The sequence below is a fragment of the Zonotrichia albicollis genome, chromosome Z (genome assembly GCF_047830755.1).
Source record: "Zonotrichia albicollis isolate bZonAlb1 chromosome Z, bZonAlb1.hap1, whole genome shotgun sequence".
Classification (NCBI taxonomy): Eukaryota; Metazoa; Chordata; class Aves; order Passeriformes; family Passerellidae; genus Zonotrichia; species Zonotrichia albicollis.
Genome location: NC_133860.1, coordinates 19,382,322 through 19,404,097, shown reverse-complemented (window position 1 = coordinate 19,404,097; position 21,776 = coordinate 19,382,322). Strand labels below are relative to the sequence as shown.

Genomic DNA, 21,776 nt, shown 5'->3' with positions numbered 1-21,776 from the left:
CTGATGGTGCCGGAAAGCGGGGCACAGGCACAGCCATTCCTGAGGGGCGCGGAGGAGGGGGACTGAGGGAGCAAAACTTCACCAGGACAAATCCTCCCCGGCTGCCAGAGGCCCTCTCCCCACACAAACTGCTCGGGCGCATCTCCCAGCCCTGCCCTGCTCCTCCATCCTCCCTCTCACCCCAATTTCTTTTGATTTCCTCTCATACACAGCTTCTAGCAACTTCCCAGCCAGCCAGTGTCTGAGTGGCTAGCTTGCCTTACCGAGATGGCCACCACATCCCCTTGCCTCAGACTAGGAGGCTTTGGTTACTGCAAACTCAGCCACCGCAGCTACACTCACATCACCGGCAATTCAGCTCATTAAATCGTGTAACCAAGCTACCCCTGGTGAGCAGTGGTGGCCCTCAGTGAGATAGAGTTGTGGCGTGTGTGTGACAGTGGTGCTGTGTCACACACTCTGAGCTCCCTCAGCCCCTGTTTCACGGGGCTGTGCCTGCATTTATGGGGTTCTTCATGCTATAGTGAGTTCTGTGCCTGCATTCTTAGGGGCTCTTCGTGCCACAGAGCTCTGTGAATGGATTTATGGGGCTCTTCATGCTATAGTGAGTTCTGTGTCTGCATTCATGGGGGCTCTTCGTGCCATAGCGAACTCTGTGCCTTCCAGGGGGTTTCCCTGTGGGAGGTTTAGCAAAAGCCTGGTGTTCCCATTTGGTCTGTTTTCTGCTGTGGCACTGCTTTCAATTCCCCCTGAGCTCCTGCTGCTGAACCCTGGCAGAGAGAACACAGGAGTGCTGTGTGAGCAGAACCCACGCTGCTTGCAGGGCAAAAAGCCTCATTCAAAAGCCACCTCACCTGAGCCCCCCGTGTGGGTGAGCTTGGCACCCAAAGGGGCAGAGAGGAGCCTGTAACATGGCAGTGGGCACTGGGGGTCAGGGACAGGCATGGAAGGCAGTGCAGGGCAGTGCAGGTGAATCCCTTGGTCGAACATGACAGCTAATGCCTGAATATGAGTTTTGTATTGAAATAAAAATTGCTTGGGATTTGACCTCTCCTCAAGTCACAAAAAGAACCAACTTTGGGCTTTTTTGCATCAAAGATTTTTTTTTTTTGTACAGCCAGTGCTTTGCCTCAGCTTCAGCTGTCCTGAGGAAGGACTGTGATTTATTACCTTACATAAACTCTAGAAGAAAACCAAGAACTTAACACACACTTGATTGTGATGCCCTGGAGTGCACTGGGGTTCCCTTCATGAGAGAAACGTGCCCCTCACAAGGCACAGTCAGGGCAAGGACAGTGGCAGTATCCCTTCTTGAATTTCTCAATCCTGCCTGTCTCTAGTATAGAAAAAGATAAATAGTGGAAACAGATTTCTGCACTCCCTGTTCAGGCAAGTATAAATATATTAATAATAGGGAATGGTTATAAGATTATAAATATTGAATAGTGAGAATTTAAAAGAGCCTCAGCACTGAGATGAGAAACTTCCAGGGAATTCTGCATGTAAGTATTCCCCAAACAGCATCTAGAAAGCCAGATTGTTCTCATAAGCATGACACTGCATGTAGACACAAGGAAATGCTGTTAATTTGCTTATGACCAAACTTCTGTCAGAAATACTAAAACTGCCTTGAATTGAGAAAGCGATGGAAATGCAGCAGCACATTTTTGAGGAAGTCTAGCTCTGTCTGCAGACACAAAGATAACACAAACTTACCCTACCAAAAATGTTGGTTCTCATAGCACGCTGCAGCAAATGCAAGCAGAAGCTCCTGCCAGTATTCAGGAATTCAGGTTTATTCTGAAAATCAGGTAATTTCCAAAATGATGCTGTAACAGGATCACTGCCATGGCAAGATGGCACTTCACCCCAGAACTCTGACACTGGGGAGTGGCACGGCATTGTGAAGCAGGACTGCTGACTCTTTGCCTTGGCCCCTGATGAGGTTCATGTATTCAAAATGTTACCCCAGAAGCGGCACAAAACCAGGTAGTTTGAAGCTTTCAGTACAAGTATGTACAATGATTATTGATAAATATGTTATTTCTTCTGTGCCAAGTCTGTCCCCCTGTCATCAAAAACTGGCAAATAAAATCTCCAACAAACCTGTTAGTTAAGAAAAACAGCATTACTTTATTAGTAACACTTGATGCATGGGGAATTATCCTTAAAACGTATGTGTTGGATTACATAACAGACCAGATTATATTTGTTAAACTAATACACATTCATCACATTTCTGAATACATGTATATATAGTAATTATTACAGTTCAATGTTTTGGTATGGTTGTGGATCTTGTGAGAAACTTTTCTCCTTGAGATTGTCAGGTCATAACATACTTCTCTTATCATTCTTAGCTCTGACACAGAATCCTTGTTCTCAAAACTAAGATATCAGCTAGTACATATTAATCACTGATAGAAGTAAACAAGGAAGCATTAGCTGGCACAAGACTTATTAGTCACAGATGTAGGGAGTTAACACAAGGCCAAATTAATCTCTGGTATTTGCACTAAGCACTGTATGGTACAAAACTAAGCATTCACCATGAATATGGGGACCATACACTAATGTGCTAAAGTTAAAAGAATGTTCCAGCTTCTTCCCTGACTGCTGCATAAACTGCTTTTTACAGAAATATAACCTGTTCAGTAACAACTAGGAGGCAAAAGCCCTGTGAGCAAGAGGAGGAGAAGGCGGAAAGAAAAGTTTCAGTGAAAAACCTTGCTAATGTTGACTTTCTCTTGCTCTGTGCTCCACATATTTGCATGTGTTGTATATTACAGAGCAACACTATTCTGACTTAGGAAAAAGTTTTTCAAACTGCTTTAATGATATTAATGCAGCTGTCCACATACTGTTCCCCAGTCCTACTCACACTATATACACAGGTTTAAAGATTAGCTTCCCCGACCAGTCGTCTTTGCCTTTTTCTTCTCCCACCTGCCCCCACAATTAACTCTGTTACACAGTCTCTCCTTATTTGGAATCATATAATACACTTACAGTTAGTGAAATGAAGAAGGCTAAAAACAATGTCAAAAGATAAAGAAAATTTTTTGTATTGTCTCCCTTCAGTTTACAGCAACTTGAACAATTATATTGACACAGCTGTGGAGGTAACAAAATCCTATTATATTCTTTGTGACCATTGAATTGGAAAGCAAGAGGCATTCAGATGGAAGTGCCTGACTTTTCAAACCATTTTGGAGCAAAGAACATCAGTAGATTAAAGAAATATATCTTAAAGTTTATGAACTAACATTTACAGCAGTGTCTCAAGAATCATTAGGGCTGGAAGGGAACTCTGTAGATTTCAGTCCAACCCTCCTGATGAGATGACACAGGAACATGTCCAGGTGAGTTTTGAGTATCTCCAGAGAGGGAGACTCCATGACTGCCCTGGGTAGGTGTTCCAGTGAGCTGCCACCCTCAACTGAAAGAAGCTCCTACTCACATTGAGGTGGAACTTTTTGTGTTTTAGTTTATGGGCACTGCTCCTTGTCCTGTCTCTGGGTGCTGCTGAAAAAAAACTAACTCCATCCTCTGGGCACCCACCTCTGAGATATTTTTATTCATTAATAAGATCCCCTCTTAGTCTTTTCTTCTCCAGACTGAACATACCAGGTCCCACACTCTCTTCTCACAAGTGTGATGCTTCACATCCTAAATCATCTTTCTGATCTTTGCTGAAGCCTCTCCAGTATTTTGTTTTCTTTCGCATACTGAATAGCCCAGAAATGGATGCAGTACTCCAGATGTGGTCTCAGCAGAGCCAAGTAGAGGGGGGGGGTTGCTGGCTACACTCTTCCTGAATGGCCAAGGTTCTGATACTTTTTCTTCCCTTTCTTTTTTCTTAATTATTGACAAACTTAATTCCTACGTAGCCACTTTTCCCAAAGTTACATGGAAACATCCAAATAAATGTTCTGATTAAAAAAAATTAAGTTGCAGTCATAACATTTCCATATAAGAGCAGTAAGACACCACTGGTGTGCTGGAATTTAGATGCTAGGTTTGATCTATACAGAGACTGTGATGGCATGTGTATACATGAGAAAGCATCATCATTATTAGCATCCTTGTTTTCCTTGAATATGAACTAGTGATATTGTTGTTGCTGCTGCTGTTGTTTTTGTGAAAAGTGAAAAAGGCAAAATAACTTTGCACTGCTTTCAGGGCCTGTTACTTAAAATACTAATTTATTCAGAATTTTTCTTCACCTAAAAATAGCTAATTTCCCTATATCATTCACAAATAACCTTCACTGAAATAAGTGGGAAAAAACCCAGAGATTTCAGGAAGCTGTTGCACCTGCAAATGTAAAATGAGGCACATGGTGGATATTGCAGATAGGCAAGTTTCACAGAAATTCACAGCTTAAACTTATTTTTATTGTGTTTGTTGCAATTTACATTCTCATGAGCATTCTGTCAGTTAGGGATATATTTATTTTTGTGTATTGGATGAAAGAGAAGACAACAGGAACTGTCTAGCATTCAGAGCTGCGAAGATAAGCTAGTTCTTTGATCATTGCATGATTTGTCTAGAGCTGATACTGTGAGCAAACCCTTGCAGTGGTGTTTACCCACATAAAATGACTTTATTGCTACAGTTACCATCTTAAAACCATTGTGAAGGCTGCCAGATGCATCAGCAAGTCACAAATTCTAATACTTAGCCATAGCTTTAATAATAAATGCGTTATCATCTGTGATAATTGTTTATATTCACAAATAAATACTATTTTGTAAATAAAACGCAGTGTTTAGCTGAATGAATAGCATAAAGAACGACATTTCTCCCACTACAAAAAACTATTATGTTATATTAGAAAAACATCAGTAGTCATTGGCATGCAGCAGTGTTTCTAACTCAAACTCCATTCAGCACCCTAATAAACTTCTGAAGTAGCTAAGCTACAAGTTTTTGTAAAATTAAGCTAGAAATATCAAGCACTTTCAATGCTGTACTTTAGCCCTTCAAAATATTTTAAAAAATACCAAGAAGTTTATGCAGAAAGAGAGTAGTAGATGATGAGGAAGATTCAGTTAACTTCTAATTAAACTCAAAGACATACAGCTTTTCTTCTGCAGTTTCCTCCCGAGGCACTGCTCCAGCAAATTCACTGAGCTTTATTTTGTAAGAGGTTCAGTCACAGATTTTGATTTACCTTCAGCACAAGCACACATTTAGAATTTCTTGTGAAGCTTATTTACTCAGTATTGACTTTTCTATCCTATATCATCCTGCAAACTCAAACACACAGGAGGAAGGACAGAAGAAATGTATGATCACAGTTTTGTTTTATTTTTAATATCTCCAGATAACAGAAGTTTTTAAAAACTGGCCAGCAGAATCTCAAGATCCCACTGGTGAATGTGAGGCAGCGAAGGAACATGCTAGCTGCGGTGTGTGCAGGGTTCTCAGTGGTAGCAGGGCACTGGACCTGTGGCCAGTCCACCCTATATGCCTGTGATTGCCTCACACATTTGTTTATCAGCTATTCTGTAAAGGCTCAGGCTTGTGTGCACTGAGTACGCCTCACAGGGCTATGCAACAGGGGGTAAATGCAATACTTTTTGATATCACATGGTGCTTACTGCTGATGGAAGCAGCCAACCAGTCTGAACACACTTCAGTTCCCTTTTCCTCCAGCTCTTCTTGCCTAATATCCTGTGGAGAGCAGTTACTGTTCATGATAATGAAACCCACAAGTGTATCTTGTGAGAAGCAAGAACTCCTCTGTGAGAAGCAGAACTCCTCTTTAGCAAATAGACCAGTCTGTTAAGTTGTTACACTCGAGGATTGTCGCATTGAGGGAGCCAGTTTTACTGCTTGTTTCAAAATACTGGAGAGCTTTGGGATATCCAGGTAAACTGTTGTGCATGTTCATCTTAAAAATAAGCATGGAAAGTTCCAGAAGAAATAGAATCAGTACAAGGTGTTGAATATAGCTTAATTAACTAGTTGTAGGTTTTACTGCATTTAGGAGTTGAAAAGATGCTAAGCTGACAAAATGGAGTTTTCTCTCTCAGAGTTTTGTAGTTAGTTCTCCAGAATTTTACTAAAAGTAGTCCTAATTTAAGTGGCCTTTGCATTTTGAATGATGAAAAGCAGAAGTGGTATCACTCAAAGGCAATTGTTTTTTAGTTATTCCCTTTGCTTTGTTTGTTGTTTTTTGAATTATGGGTAGGGTATAAAATACTGTACTCTGGATTGAGATGTCAGTGTATGCATTTTGTTAGTAGTTCATCATGGAAAGTATTTGCCTTTCCAGGTATGAGTCAAAATGCTACTCAATGTCTTTAAATTAAACAAAATTTCCTTTACAATCATATGGGATCCTGAAATTCTCAAAATAATGGTTGAAACTTTGCAGTGACAGGAATTCAAATTTTGCTTCCTTGAGACATGGAGCATTCACTTTAGTGGGATAACCAGACAAGTAAGACATTCATAAGACAGTTACTGTATACACTATACGTGTATAGGGTTCTGAGAGAAAAGGAATCTGTTTCATTTCTGGACAGATCATGAGAAAATTTGCATTAATCGAAAATAAATAATTGATACAGGGTATTAGAAGGCACACGAGAAAAATAATTTTTCAAAGAAAATTATTCAGTATAATGAAATTTTGTGTTTATGTAAAAACCATGTTACAAAAATGCAATCATTTTACAGAAAGAGATATGAAGTATTCTGTTTATATCAGATACAAATTCTTGATGGAAAAATTGAAGCCAGGCTTCTGTTGTTGAAAACCAAGTTGCCAGTGGTTGATAGTTCTTATTTTCACTTAAACACATACCAAAAAAAAGCCATGCAGAGAGAAACTTTGTAGTGAGCCTGTTAGGACCTAGAATGAAGAGATGACCGTGCCTCCATTGATACTTTGACTTCATGCATTGTCTTTGACAGAAGCAGTTTGGGAACAAGATGGGATGTAATCTGGCTGTTCTGGTCAAGCCCTATGCCCTCCCTCATCCTGGCCTCAAACTCATCTGGAACTGGCCTTTTATTTTTCTGCAGTATGAATAGATAGTCTTATGATTCGATAGAAGGGAGAAAAAGTGGCAAAAGAGAGATAAGAAGGGTGTAGAGGAATGCACAGTTAAAAAGATACAGACTACACAGTGACCAGGCTGGAATGTTGCCTTGTCGAATTTTGACAACCATATGTCCTCATGTGTGTGCTGTTTTTTTCTTGCTGGTGTTAGAGGGATATTTTAAATGATGCTCATAGCATAACTCAGGGGCTGTCAGCCTCTCACTGGGGAATCCCTTAGACTTCTCTCCATCTTCTCCATCCTAGAGGACACCCCAGACAGAAGAATAGCCTGTCTCCTCATCTTAAGTATTGCCTGATGAGGGCTCATTTCTCTTTCATACCAACCATTGTATTAGCAAGTCTTTTATAAGCAAACTGTGTCTCTCTGTCTTCTTTTCATGCTTCTGCTACACAAATTTGTAGGTGCGGAGCATTGCAACTTCTCAACTTCACTTTCCAAATGCTGCACTTACTCTTAGAGGGACTCTTGAACTAGTAATTACAGATAGACTCGAGGGGAAGAAAAGCAGTTTGGAAATCTCTTCTGGAAACAAAAAATTTTTATAATGATAATTCTGAGGTGACTGGAAAAGAAAGTAGTCAAGCAATAATTCATCACAATTTCAGAATGGCACTGCCACATAAACAAAAAGCTAGACTGCCTCAAATCGACCAACTTCAGTAGAAGTTGTATCAGACTTATATGAAGTTGCAAAATAATTTTCACATCTGTATTTTTCCATAGTTTCTATAGTTCTCTCTGTAATTTCTTGCCATTTTTGTCCATTTTCTTATTCTGTATATCCTGCACATAGGTTGGAGCTCAATTCCCTTAGTGGTTATTAACTTCGCTGGTTATTTCACTATCAAAGAATTCATAATTAAGCATAGTTTTCTTCTTAAAGGGATAGTTTTATAATCTTTATTACTCTCTAACAAACTCACCAAGATCTAATTTTAAGTTTTAAAGGGTATATTTAGACCCCATCAATTTGGAATCGAAGTGTAAAAGTTACAGTTGAGAAGATATGGGAATTTTATCCTTTATAAATCAAATCTGCATGTATTTTGAATGAATTCTTTGTACAGTCAGAAGTTACATATTTTTCATTTTCCTAATTAATGATTGTATGCACACACATCTGCTATTCTGTTCACTGATTGAGTGTTGCTGTTTAAAGAAACTTGGCCTCAAGGGGAAGTTGAACTGAAATAATGTTTTGGCTTCATCAAGACAGGAAAGTAAATAATAAAATTATATATATGCCAAAGCAAAAGAGAAAACCAACTTTTTTTTTTCAGGCTTTCAGTTGAGACTGGAATATCCATACTAAACTCAGGAAGAATACAGCTGAATTTTTTATGTACTTTTATGTTCTTATTACAGTGTACTTCTGTACAGAAATGTGCAGCCATATTGTAAATTGTGGAGAATTGTATTCGTTAACACTGAGGTGTACCTAAGGTGTAGTGTAACAATTCTGTACAAGTTTAACTTGATACCTCTGTGAGTCTCTGCTGAAGGCAGTGGGAGACTCTGAAAGCTCTGTGTATAAAAACGTATCTATGGCATGAGAGCTAACACTAGGTATTGATCCAGATTTGAGCAAACACATCTGAATAATACAACCATCTTGTGATAAAGGAAATCTTACTGTGCTCCTTATGTGTTGCTTGCAGTTCAGATCAAAAGTTGAAAAGCCAAAATATTTTGCACAGAGTTTCCAATAGAGATCAAAGTTCAGGAAATAATCCAAGTAGCTTTTGCATGAGAGTCCTCTTTTGCACAGACTCTTTGCACTTTAGAGGGGAAGGGTGGAAGGAACTTAATCTCTCTTCAGAATCTTTTCAAGTTCCCATTTCATGATTTACAACCTACTGTATGTGATAATGATGTAGGTAACGGTTGTCACTGCTGGGAGGGGAAGCACAGAAATTGTGGTGATTACTCTATGATCAGAGCCACAAAAAAAAATTTTCATCTTTCCCCAGTTCCCCTCTGCCTGACCAGTCAGGCTCTGCATTAAAATCTGCATGGCTTGTAACACAGCTTTTGATGGCAGAAGCTGGTGATGTACATTAAAGAGAAGCAGAAAGATTTCACCAAGTTTCTCACTGTTTTGATTCTTACTATATCCTTTACCAAGTAAACGAAAGAGGCTTTAATGTTAATTGTAAACTCTTCCCCATGTCCAGGAACCTTTTCCTCTTGCTGAGCCTGTAAATATGCATGACTAGGACAAGGTTTGTTCACAGTGTTGGGAAGAAATTTATTTCTAAAAATTCACTGACACTCTTAGCATGGCAGGAATGAATGGTTCAATGCATTTGAAGGCATGTATCAATGTAATTCATGTAATTAATGTAATCTTGCTATTGCAATTTTCTTATATTTCAAATAGAAGAAGTAGATGAGAAATTAGTTTATTGCTATGGCTTTCAAAAGAAATGATTAGCTGAGCTGGCCAAGCAGGTGATCAAATCCTAACTTAGAAGGTCTGAAGACTTCAGACATAAGATATAATTACAGTATCTCTGGTGGTCTAGATTTTCTTACAGACCTTAAGAAAAAAAATCATTAATTAGTACAAAAAGAAATCAGAAACAAAAGGCTTTATTATTCTCTCTGGCACTGAATTGTCTAACCTGGGTAAAATCAGGGCCTTGTGAGGTATTGTGGGACAAATCTTGAATGATAAGTGACGCATATACATACCTCTGCAATGTAATTGTGTGTGTGTGTGAGTGTGTATGCATCAAACAGCAGTATATGGCATAACCCTGATAATCTCCATAGTAAATGTGTATTTCCTCCCTTCTTTATATGTACAAAAATACCCAGCAATGTGGTTGCTGGGTATAGGTTTCATTATGCCTATCTTGTTTTGGCTGCATTTAATGTAAGTAATTTGTGGCTCAACACAATCAGTTTGGAAAGATTTAACTTCTTGGCAATGCCAAAAGACTGGGATAGTTACCTTTAAGTTGCAAAGTCTCTCTTTCTCTCTGAATATATATAATACTCCAACTTAACAGGCTATTTATGTAATGAGATACAATCGAATGGAAGGCAAAAGGAGCAAAAGCCCAATTAAGAGGCTTTTATTATTGAAGTAAAAAAAAAAATAAACACTGAGCACTTGCTGAACCATATTAAGACACAGTTCATTCTTAAACCTCTAATTTTTTTCCAACACTTATTTATTATGTTTTGTAGCAATAGTTCTTTGTTTACAGACAGATGATTCAGAACCCTACCTAGTTTGTACCATAAGCTTTACATTTTAACTCACACAGGAAATCCAAGTCCTACTTGTGAATTGTATGTATCAATGTATCTGCCATAGCTGCACCCTTGCTGCCACTGTAAAATGGGAAGAAGGCTCCTGGAGCCCAAAGGTGGCCCCTGCCCAGTGCAGTGGAACCAGCTCACTGCCTTTTGCTCCCATCCTGCACTGTGATGTGTTTTATTTTTCCTGTATTCAAATGTATTGAACTCTTGGATTCTGTTCATAGTTAAGATGGGTCCTGAAACTTATTGAATTGGTGTGACGAATTAAAACATCTATTTTTGAATGAAGCTGGATTTTATTCTCTTATAACTACTTAAATTCCTTTTTTAATAAGAAATTTAGTACCTTTGACAATATCTGACTTTGACAATAAATTCTCATTTATTTTAATTTTACTTCACTTTTTTTCATTTACTGCCCACACATGCACAGTTTTATTCAGATATTCAAAAAAGGAAAAGAGAAATAAGGACAAAGTGAGAGTGCGGGGAGCAGAAAGTAAAAAAATTACTGAGAAAGGAAAGAAAAATTGACACACACATACATCAACCAGAAGAATTTGTTTTCACAAAGGAGCTTGCAGTTCTCCAAAGAGTTAGCAGGAATAACATGAATCTGGTAGATTCCTCCAGGTTCCAGTACAGGAACTTATCACAGGAAAGTAATATTTTTAGGTAGGTTGATTTTAAAATCATATGTAATTTCTTACATTTATTATGTGTTCAGTTCACAATTCCAAAAGTAAACAGAAGTTATAATATGCCCATAAGGACCTGCAGTGCCTGAAAGGCAACACCTGAATGAAAATTTCAATATATCGTATAAATGCTGCAAGGATACAACAAAACGCTAAGCTTCTCTTAACTCTACAGGAAGATGAGCTACAGCAGCTCCTCAGCCAATCAGCACTAGTAAAGCCTCAGACCAGGAAACTCTTTAAAGTACAGTATTTATGAACATTGCAACAGTACTTTTCTGCCCTTTGTTTTTCTCTTCTTTATGTTTGTAGAGTCAGAAGCCACGGGTGAAGTTACTCATGGAGAGATTTGAGATATCTGACAGAGGCCCAGAGGATCCTTCAAACAGTCGACCCTTCAAAATCCCAAGACAAGATGCCCCTAAAGGATTACAGACAAGGAAAGCAGCACTTGAGAAATTTACAGATAAAGGATATACTCCATTTTGTCCAGGACCCAGTACTCTTCACAAACTTGCTCAGCCTAAGCCTCCTCTGGCAGTCAAGCCTTCAAGTGATGATAAACCAGAGAAAGATCCAAACCAACCACATTTAAACCCAGTGGCACAAAGGTTTGGTGTTCAGCTTCAGCCCACTAACAGAGGAAATGATGAAAAAGCTGGATGCAGTAAACTCTCTATCAAAACCAGTGACCCGTCAAAAGAAGACCCAAAGCCTTTGAACCCAAAACCTGCATGGAACAAGCACCTTGCTCCTCCTGATAAAGAAAAAAAGCCTCTAGGATCAAAACCTAATTTAAATTTTGCTTCACAGGAGAATGAGGCAAAACCAGAATTCTCAAAAGTAGCTGCAGTTAAGGAAAAATTAAGGTCTGCAACACAAGAAAATGAGCCCAAGCCTCCTGTTTCTAAACCACCTCTTGCACAGAAACCTTCTTTAAACAATGAGGTATCTCAGAAGGAAGACACTTCTAATAAAAGTGATTCTCTGCAAAGACAGTCTGGACCTAGAACAAATATACATGCAGGCCAAGAAGCAAAGGAAATGGGTGAAAATAATAACTCTGCTGCAGAAGCTCCAGGCAGTACTTTTCCTAAAATAGCTCTGAAGCCTACTGGCCTCAGGTCCAGCTTATCAAAAAGAACCCCCAAAACCGTGGCAGAAAACACTGAAGAAAAGGGAATGAGTTCTGCCAAGAACATCTTCCTCAAGAAAATCTCCGAGGAAGAATCAAGTTCTTCTCATAAATTCCATAAGATGAATACGGCGCTTGCTGCAGGAGGACCATCAGGTGAATCACAAGAGGATGAGAACAGGACTTCTAGAAAGCCCAAGCGGAAAATCCTGCCTTCAGTGGCCAGTCTGGGCCAGCCCCCCAAAAAGCCCAGCAGACCCCCCTCTGTGAATCTGGTAAAGTTCTGGAGGATCCGCCAAATATTCAGTAAGTCCACTCTTTTCTTGCTTCCTTGGGTATTAGCTTTTTGATGCATTTAGAACCAGGTTAATTTCAGATGGAATCTCCTCTTCAGAAATAACTTGTGCATCAGAAAACCCTTTAAAGCTGTAACTTGGTCTTCTGTCTCTTCTGTACAGAAATTAAAATTATATTCTCTGTATTTCAGTGGTAAAGTTCAGAAAGAATGTTTACTGTATTGGGTTCACCTGTTTCTTAAAACTACTCAGATGCAGCTATAACTTGTGTCAGGGAGTATTTTCTCATTTTCATTATCTTTTTAAAACTGAGCATGAGAAATATTTAGCCTGTTCATTTTAAATTAGCACTGTGGGCAGGGCTGTAAGAATATCAGAATTTTTGTTAGAAGGAGGGTGTCCAGTTGTCACTAAGCAGGGGTAAGAGCAGCCACCACCCTGACAGTCATGGGAACATGAGCTAAGAATGGAGCTGCCCAGCATGGTGGCCCAAGTGGTTTCCAATTATGTTGCAAAACTCATACACAATTAAGTAGAAATTAAGGATCAGACATGATCTTTTCTATCTCACAGTCATAGGGCCAGGTCAAGAGTGAAAAATTTAGAAACCACATCTGTGAGAAGCTGTCCATAGTGTCCCTGAACTTGAGTCTTCACTCAGAGAGCAAGCATGTAGACCTTGATATTCTGTTTGGCATTAATTTGGCAGCCCATTTCATTGTGGCCAGAAGTATACACAGAACAGTTCTGGTGGACAGGCAAGTTTTTCTAGACTGAATCCTGAACAAACTCCTTTTCAGCTTAACACTTATTCATTGTTAATGGGTTTCTTGGAACATAAAAAAACTGAACTGTGTTTTTTTTCTTAACTGTCATTTCAAGAATCAAAGTCATGTCAGGAAGACGCCACCCCTCACAGCACAAATTCTTCCTGTTCATTACTGTGTCCTGGTGAACAGACGCTTTCCCTAGTTGCTTAATTTGCTGCTGTGATTCAGGTGCTGAGAACAAAGAAGCCTAAGCAAATGAAAATAATTTTTCCATTCAACAAAGCTTTCTGAGATCTGACCGTTGGAGCTTTTGGTCTGTGATAGGGCAAAAATTAGGCATTGCATTGTTCTTTGAGAGGAGAAAACCTCCACACCTAGTGGTTTTTACACTTGTGTTAGGGGAATGTGACTGCACTATAGAAAACCTTGTGACGCCTGACTTAAAACATGAGTTTGAATCCTGCTTTCTTAGAAGTATCAATTCACCCCTTTTTCTTTGGTTGTTACCCTTCCTCATGAAACCTGTTTTACTGGTTTTTGAAAATAAGTATTCACTGGGCATGAAACTACATCAAATGTTAGAGACTGAAGGACTTAGCTTTGACAGAACAGTCTTAGTTAAGATGGGGGAAGGATTTTAATCATCCACCATGTGTGCATGAATACTAAGGGATGTTAGTTTGATGTTGGCCTTGCTGTGGATTAGAAATTTTCATCTAGTCCTGAAAAACTTTTCATGATAAAACTTCTGTAGACACAAATGTCTTTTTCAAGAAAGTCTCACTATTGACATGCTACTATTTTCCAGTGAAGGCAGGCTTTAAGAAATTCCTGTCTGGGCCTGCAAATACATGGCAGAATAGTAAATTCCTGTGTTATGTCCCATTGCAGCAATTTTCCATGACGGATCATATTTACCTCAGCCAAGAATCAATGAGGTGCATGTGCCTTCTGTGCTCAGAAAACAATAACAACTACATTGTTTTACAATAAACACCCAAGGTCTTAGAAAAAAGAAGAGAAGCAAAGTAATTTTGCTGACAGCTTTCCATGTGAGGCCACAACTGTAATGTTGCTTATGAGAACCGCACTCAGCGCAGTGGCATCATACAGGTTTGGGTGGCCAACACACAAAGCCAGCCAGAGGCTGACCCCCCAGTGCTCTTCACACCTCTGCACAACTCCTGAGCAACAAACACCGGGGCTTCAGTTTTATTCAGTGAATAAAAAGTGGGCACATGCTGTCAGTCTGCTTCAGTCAGGGAGAAAATTCCTCAGAATTTTTAAGAGCCTCCACAACAAAGAATATTAAGGCTGTGGAGGAAACCCTACCACTCTGGATTTTTTGAGGCATTGCCTTAAAAGGTCAAGAGTTTGTCACATAATTTGCTTAAACATGTGGACAAAACTGTAAATTAAACTGCCAGTATGGTTTACAGCATTGGAAAAAAAATTAATCACTGCAATTTAAAAATTAATCCGACTATCCCTAGAGAAATATGAATGAGACCACTATTTATCTAAGTTAGTTAGATAGTTAATCATAGTTAGTTAGTTAGTTAGTCAATCTGCCTAAGAAAACAGATAAACCAACATTGAGTGTTTCCTTGCGGGTAATTGCTCAGAGTGCGACTTGCTGTAGTTGAGTATAAGGAAGGAAAAGTACACAAAACCCACTGCAAATTAATATTTAAACTCATTATGCTTGATTATTGCCTTAGCTACAACATTCTGCAACATTTTCCAAATGTCTTAAAGTATATTTTTATTTTTAAAGGAATGAATTGTATCCATTTAACGTCAGAAGATATGTCTCCATTGTGAATTGTCCAAGCTTCTGCAACTGGCAGATCTTCTCCTAAGTATCTACATTTTTGTTTGTTATGGCTTATGCGCCACAATTGTTCTCTTCAAGATTATCTGATTCTTGAAAATTAACAGTAAGATGTGGGTTGTTTTTATCACAGGATGGAGGCACAGAAAACTATTTTTCTCATGTTTGCACTTGTTATAGTCTGCACATGAATTCTGCAGTTGTTTCTGCAGCTGACTGCCCTAAATCCCATTGAGTCAGCTAAAACCGCTCCTGAATGGAGAAACTAAGATGCAGAATTTAGGATTCAGAAGAGAAGCCATGCAAGTGCACCTGTTAATTTTGGTCATAGATTTGACATGTAGTTTGAACAGCTTTGAGACCCCTTCTGTTTTGAATCAAAGTATATGCATAACACATTCACTCAATAGGTCTGGACCTCTGCAAAGGACTGAATGAAGCACATGAGGTATCATGCTCTACTTGAAACCATTGCCCACTTTCCAGCAGGGTCAGTGCTGGATGGATTTAACATAGTGCCTTGAGGATTGCACTATGTATGAGAGCAGCCTTTGAGATAAAGTGCTAAGAGGAGTAGTTAGAAAGGAAAATTCATAAGGATGCAGAAAAATGACAGCCGTGAATTTCTCATGGAAGGTGACAGAAAGGAAGCTGCTGGAAAGAAAAAAGTAGAACTGATGGACCTGAGTAATTACTTCTGCTTAGTAAAATTCCCTTAACTTAATTTCTGAAATCTTGTTCTTTTGTTCACCTGTTTTGATTCACAAGAAGAAACACCTATTTATGCACCTTCACCATGTGGTTGCATTATATGGGTCACAATACAAAAGCATCTCTGCTGTACCAACACCTCAAGTGCTCTGAAATCTGTCCAGATTGCAGAAAAGAATGTGAACACAGAGCTTATAACTAAATTTAATTTATAGATTAAAAAAGTTATAAGAACTTGCTGAAATTTTCCCATTCTTTAAGTTGACACATATTTTGCTTAAAGCCTACTTTGCAACTTTTTTTAGCAAGAGAGTGCATCTAGCTTATCACACTATTTTACAGACAGCTTTATGGTCAAGTTGGAAAATATCTTGTTTTCTCTGATACACAGAAGCACTGTGGTGATGGAGTTCTGGACATGTTGCTGGTACCATTACTGTAGAATACATCTTGAACCCAAAAGTTTTCTAGCTCCAAAAAAATATAAAGCTTTGTAGTCTGTTTACTTGTAATTACAGGAATGATTAGCACATACTTCTCGTATTTGAAGTTTGATATGTACTGAAATTTCTCTCTGAGCTGAAAGTTCTAATTTCTCTGTACTCTTTAAATATTTCCTTACCAGCTTACAGAGATAAAACCTATGCAGCATGCGTAATGTTTGAATTTGAAACAATCTGTGCCTTGCTGGTGCAAGTATTTTCATCTTTTTATTTTCTAGAGCTATTTTGGTTCATGGAGAGAAGTGTTCTGAATCAATCTCCATCATTTGGTGGCCTTACATGGGTAATAATACAGCACAAACTAATATATTTCATTATAGAAAATATATTAAAATCATAGTTCATTATAGTTCATATATGGAAAACTTCCAGTCATTCTTGAAAGTTTTGATATTAAATGCTGCAATAAATATTCAATATTAATAGACACAAAAAACCCCCATGCCTTTTATAGTAAAGCTGTTAGGAAGATTTTGAAATTGTATCTTAACATTTTTTTTTAATCCTAAAAGGTTCCTTTTAGTAAAGAACATTCTTGAGGTCATTGGTTTCCTCTTGAAATTGAACCCTTCTCAGATATGTGCATTTTAAACAATGGTGTTCCTTGTTTGCAAATTCTGAAGAGAAAATCTGCAAACTTCCACTATCCAAATACAAGACTTTGCTGCATGGGAATTTTTTTTATGAAAATGATTTTTTATATACCATGGTATGTATGGTGTAATTATTTTTCACATTGAAAAATTTTAAAACCCTTCATCATTTTTTTAGTCTTGGAAAGAGTCTCATTTTAAGAAAACTTTTTTCAGTACATTTTCTTTACAAAGTTGCCTTTGCATCATTGCGCGTATCTTCTTTTGCCTTCTCTTTCAAATACAAATGAATTACAAAAAACTATTTTTAAACTATTACTGTCTTATATGTCCTCCATCTCTGAATTTTTCAATTTTTATTCTTTTTTCTTGCAAAAGAAATGATACCATACAACATAAAATCAATGGACTCAGGTTTATATTTTTAGTAGAACCAGAAGTAGTCATTAAGGCTTTTTATCAGACAAATGGAAAGTTTCAACTGCAGTTCAGTTTGGATTTAATTTTGTGTTCCTCTTTTGATAAGTGCAGTCTTCTCTCTATGATAACTTCCAACAATTTGCAGTTAGAAATCACTTTTCTCATGCCAGTCAACACTGCCCAGCAGAAGAAGTGTGCTGGACCCCTAAATATGAGGTTAGAAATACCTAACCTCATATTTAGTTACCACAAGGCTCAGTCCTGCAAACTTTTACATACTGAAGTACCTTGGGTGTAACTGTGAGCCTTCTTTTTGGAGTAAGACTATGGACATGCTTAATATTTTTCAGCCCTCAACCTTAAATGTAAATTTAGATGCTGACTTTCATGTACTCTAAATTCTTCATCTGTTTGTCTCAATATATATGGAAGGCAAAAAATCCCCAACCTTGTATGGATCTAGAATTATGTCAACTCTTATATGTCAACTATATGATATTTTTGAGAGTGTAAGTGTTAGAATAAGTGTTAAACCTTATATGAAACATCCTTAAGGTAGTCTGTGCATCTGTTGTGGAAAGATTTTTTAATTGAGACCAATGAGAAGTTTTGCTTTAAAATGGACAGAGTCTCCACCGCTTTGATCATCTTTTTCATGATGTTATGAGCAACTATGAGCAAAATGATCTGAAAAAGGATGAAGACCTCGGTCTTAATTTCCCCCCTTTTTCTCTTTGTCTGAAATTCCACCATTTTGGGACATAATTTTGTTTGCACAGAGGAGAAAAGAAAAGCTTAATCACCTAACTGGGAGGAAAATCAGGAGAGATGAGAAGAATAAAAGAAAAGAAAACTCATAAACTATTGTACCTAGGCATTTTTAAAAGTAAGGTCGGGACTTGAGGAGAGCAGCAACCAGAAACTTTCCATGCTCTTTGTTTTCAAGGTGTGAGCAGTATCACAACTGAACTTTGTTGCTACAGTGTGTCACCACAGCATAATCAAAAGCCCTGAGCTTCGACTCTTTTGTAAGCTTACCTGCTCACTCTGAGCAGCTCCAAAGCAGCATAATAGTGAAACCTGAAACCATGGCTTATATCTAAACAAAAATGTGGTTAGGGAAGCAGAGCAGAGCACAGCTCTCTGCACATTACAGATGAAGTAGGAAGTGGCTGATCAGCTGCTGCATATGTTGTTGCAGGTTCTTAGTAAACCCTCTGTAAAACCCAGAAAGCTACCCAGATCTTGCATGTAGAGGTAGTGAGGTGCTTTGCAGTAAAACTGAAAAGCGTGTTGGGTTTGCAGAGTAGCTCAAAAACATTTTGCTTTATAAAAATATTGTTTTAAAGACTTTCTGATGTGTAACTGCTTAAAAAATCCTGAAGTCATTTTATGATGAAAACTATAAAAATTCACTAATAATTTTATTTGAAGGTTCCTTGTAGCACCTGCTCACTGTCAGGGTTTTTTTAACATTACTAAAAGCTGGAGTCAGTAACAGACCAGGAGCTTACTGCATCAGGGGTGAAAGGCAATAAGATCTCACCAAATGCCATACTCTAGGCCAAAGAAAGAAGGTGGATTTTTTTTTTTAGAATGCAAAGTCAATAATCCATTTTTGCCCTGCATGTTGCAAGAGACTGCATTGTTATAGAAGGGATTTTCTTACTTACATATGTATATGTATTTATACTGTCTATTTATGGTGAAGCAGGTATGATGAGACCACTCAAAATGGAATGTACACAGTGCTATGCATTGCTGTTCAGTTCCAGTTTTATTTAGGGTGCAGGCATGGACCAGAAATTTCTGGATTGAGGCAGTGGATAGGCAGGATGCTACAGCCTGATACCTTAAATATCATTAACAGTTCAATCTTTGTGGTTAAGTCTGGATTATTTGGAGACTGGAGGCCAGACTAATGCATTTGCTAGAGAGTGTATTGCAGATAAGATCAACACAGCTGTTTTGAGCTAACTGGGATTTCTAAAGTGCTGCTGGCTTTGGGAGCAGGTATACATTGCTGCTGCAGTCCTGCCAAGTGTGAGAAAAATATGAATAGTTGAAGCCAGCCCACCCTCTGCTAGAACAGGATATTTACCTGCTTCAAGGGAGATTATCAAAATGACTATTTTTCATTGTTACCAGTTAAAAGCTTTGTGCCAAATAAACACGTTCTATTGCAATACTGATTTGATTGAACAGACAGGTTTGTATCTTCAGTTGATGGACGTAGAACTGCGGGTATGAGTGCTAAAAAATATGTGAGTTTTTTTCCTCTTTGACAGCTTCTATTCTGCTCAGGTTGGTAATTGGATGTTTACCGTCTTCTGTATGCCAATCTCTCACCCAAACACTGAGATACCCTGGTATTTAGGGAGGCAATAAATAGAGACATGTTATGTTTTATTAATACTGGAGCCAAAATCATCCTTGCACATGAGTCCAATTCATTTTACCATTTTGAAAAACAAAGAACCATCTGTGACCAAAGGACCAGTTCCCTCAAGATTCCCATTCCACCAATACATGTTCTGGGTGTAGTCCATTACAGACTTTATGCAGTGCTTGGACCTCCCTTCATTTTGCCACATATTTATGGAATGAGCATCTCAGACAGAGTGATGAAGTATCTCAGGACAGCACTGAAGGTTTTAATAGGGTGAGAATGGCTTTTTCTCATTCTCATTCTGTCCTGAATGCTTCAGCATGGAATTCACAAGTTCCAAAAGAGCTGGACTTCTAATTTCTCTTTTGAGTTCACATGGGAAAGGCATAGAAATTATGCTTTTTTATGCAGGTTGATTTCTTCTGCTGTTGAACACAGAATGTCTGGACATGAAGGGAGATGGGATCTTTCTCTAGATGTCATACCAAAGATGTATCAGTATTTCCCTTTCACAAGCCAAGAATGGCAAGGGTCAAAGTCACAAGTATGGCATCAAGACAACTTCAGTGTCCTTCACTTCCTGATAAACAAACATTCCCAAGAATGTAAGTGAACTTTTGGACAGTGCCCATATGAAAGCTGCTTGAGAAGGTTCTCCAAGAACACAAGATAGATTTTTGCCGTGTTCTGTGCGTAGCTGTCCTGTAAGTGCTGAGGATCTGAGCATGATTTAAGAAGTTTAATGCCACAAGCAGCAGTATAATGGGACATTCTGTGGACAGTTTTTATAGCAGTTTTCTCTATACAGCTGCAGTGCCTTTTCTTCTGTTCTTTTGTTTCTATTTGAAGAGCTTCCGTTTCTGCCTCTGTTTATTCAGTGCAGCACTACTTGTGAGAAAGCTGAGAGTCCTGAGAGGAGAGGCTATTTGGAAACCAAGGTGTTAGCTGTCAAAGCTGCCCCACAGTGACCACCCTTAACTCTGTTTACTGTGATGAGAGTGCTTCAGGTGCATGTGAAGCCAGGATGTAGTTTCAGTTTAATTTCTTGATCTGAATGTCTGCTGCTGACTGCTGTTCCACCACCTTCATGGAGATTTTCCATGTTTTTATAGTACCAAGTGTCCCAGATTAAAAAAAAAAAAAAAAAAAAAAACAAACAAAAAATCTGCTCCATTAAAACAGCAAAAAAAATCTACTATTGAATGTTATCATAGCTTTGGCTCAGCAGGCCTGATTATTACACCTTTTTTTCCAAACAGCTTTTCACTTTTCAGCATGTCACTTTCCTACCTAAATCATTCCATTATTTCTAGTATTAGAATTGAAGTATTTTACACCTACATTAGTCTTGGTCATAAGTGTAAATAATTAAGCTAATTAAAACTCTAAAGGCAGAGAAGAGTCAGTTACAATAGTTAGAAACTAAAAAAGCAGTATTTCTATTAATATGATGTTACTGTTAGATGATAAAAAACTACAAAAATTAAAAAGGACAGGTTGTTCAGCCTTTATACTTAAAAATAAGCTCTTAATCTAAAATGCATGTGGTGTCCTTTCCTGGCTCACTTTCCTATTGCCTGAATTTGGCTCTCAAGAGACATCAGATGAAAGAAGTATTATGCACAGAGACTTGGGAAGAATTTTTACCTTAGTTCTACAAAGGACTTATAACAAGAAGTAATACAATGTGAAGACAAAAGGTTCATATGCATGTTGAGCACATACACAACACTCTGTTAGGACAACGTGGATACAACCACTGAAAAACTGATGTACGATTCCCTATTAAAACACAAAAATAAATTTTTGAGAGTATTATTAATACAAATTAACATGGCTTTCAGGAAAACAAAACAAAACAAGGATGGAATTCCAGACACCCAATAAGCTAAAAATGCTCTTTCAATAGATTCTTGCAATTTTCAGTCTTAATATTAAACTTTAGTAAAAATTTGTTGTTGTTCTGTGTTTTGAACCACTTTTTTTTCAGTGAGGTTATCATTTCCTTTACTTGACAAGATTCTAATCTGTCACAGGTGTGAACTTAAATAAATTCTCCAGAAGACAAAGGAGTTTCT

At 38.2% G+C, this 21,776-nt stretch overlaps 1 protein-coding gene across 3 annotated transcripts in view; it reads left to right on the top strand.

Annotated features, from left to right (window-relative positions):
* The window catches only part of FYB1 (FYN binding protein 1), a 55,508-nt gene that overhangs the window by 7,757 nt on the left and 25,975 nt on the right, over window positions 1-21,776 (top strand). For 2 of the 3 annotated variants that reach the window (XM_026794629.2, XM_014268338.3), the window contains exon 2: window positions 11,360-12,488. In XM_026794629.2, coding sequence (XP_026650430.2) covers window positions 11,360-12,488 — 1,129 coding nt within the window. Of the gene's footprint in view, window positions 1-5,541; window positions 5,878-11,359; window positions 12,489-21,776 lie in introns of those variants that run through there. The other variant, XM_014268339.3, reaches the window with a different exon arrangement.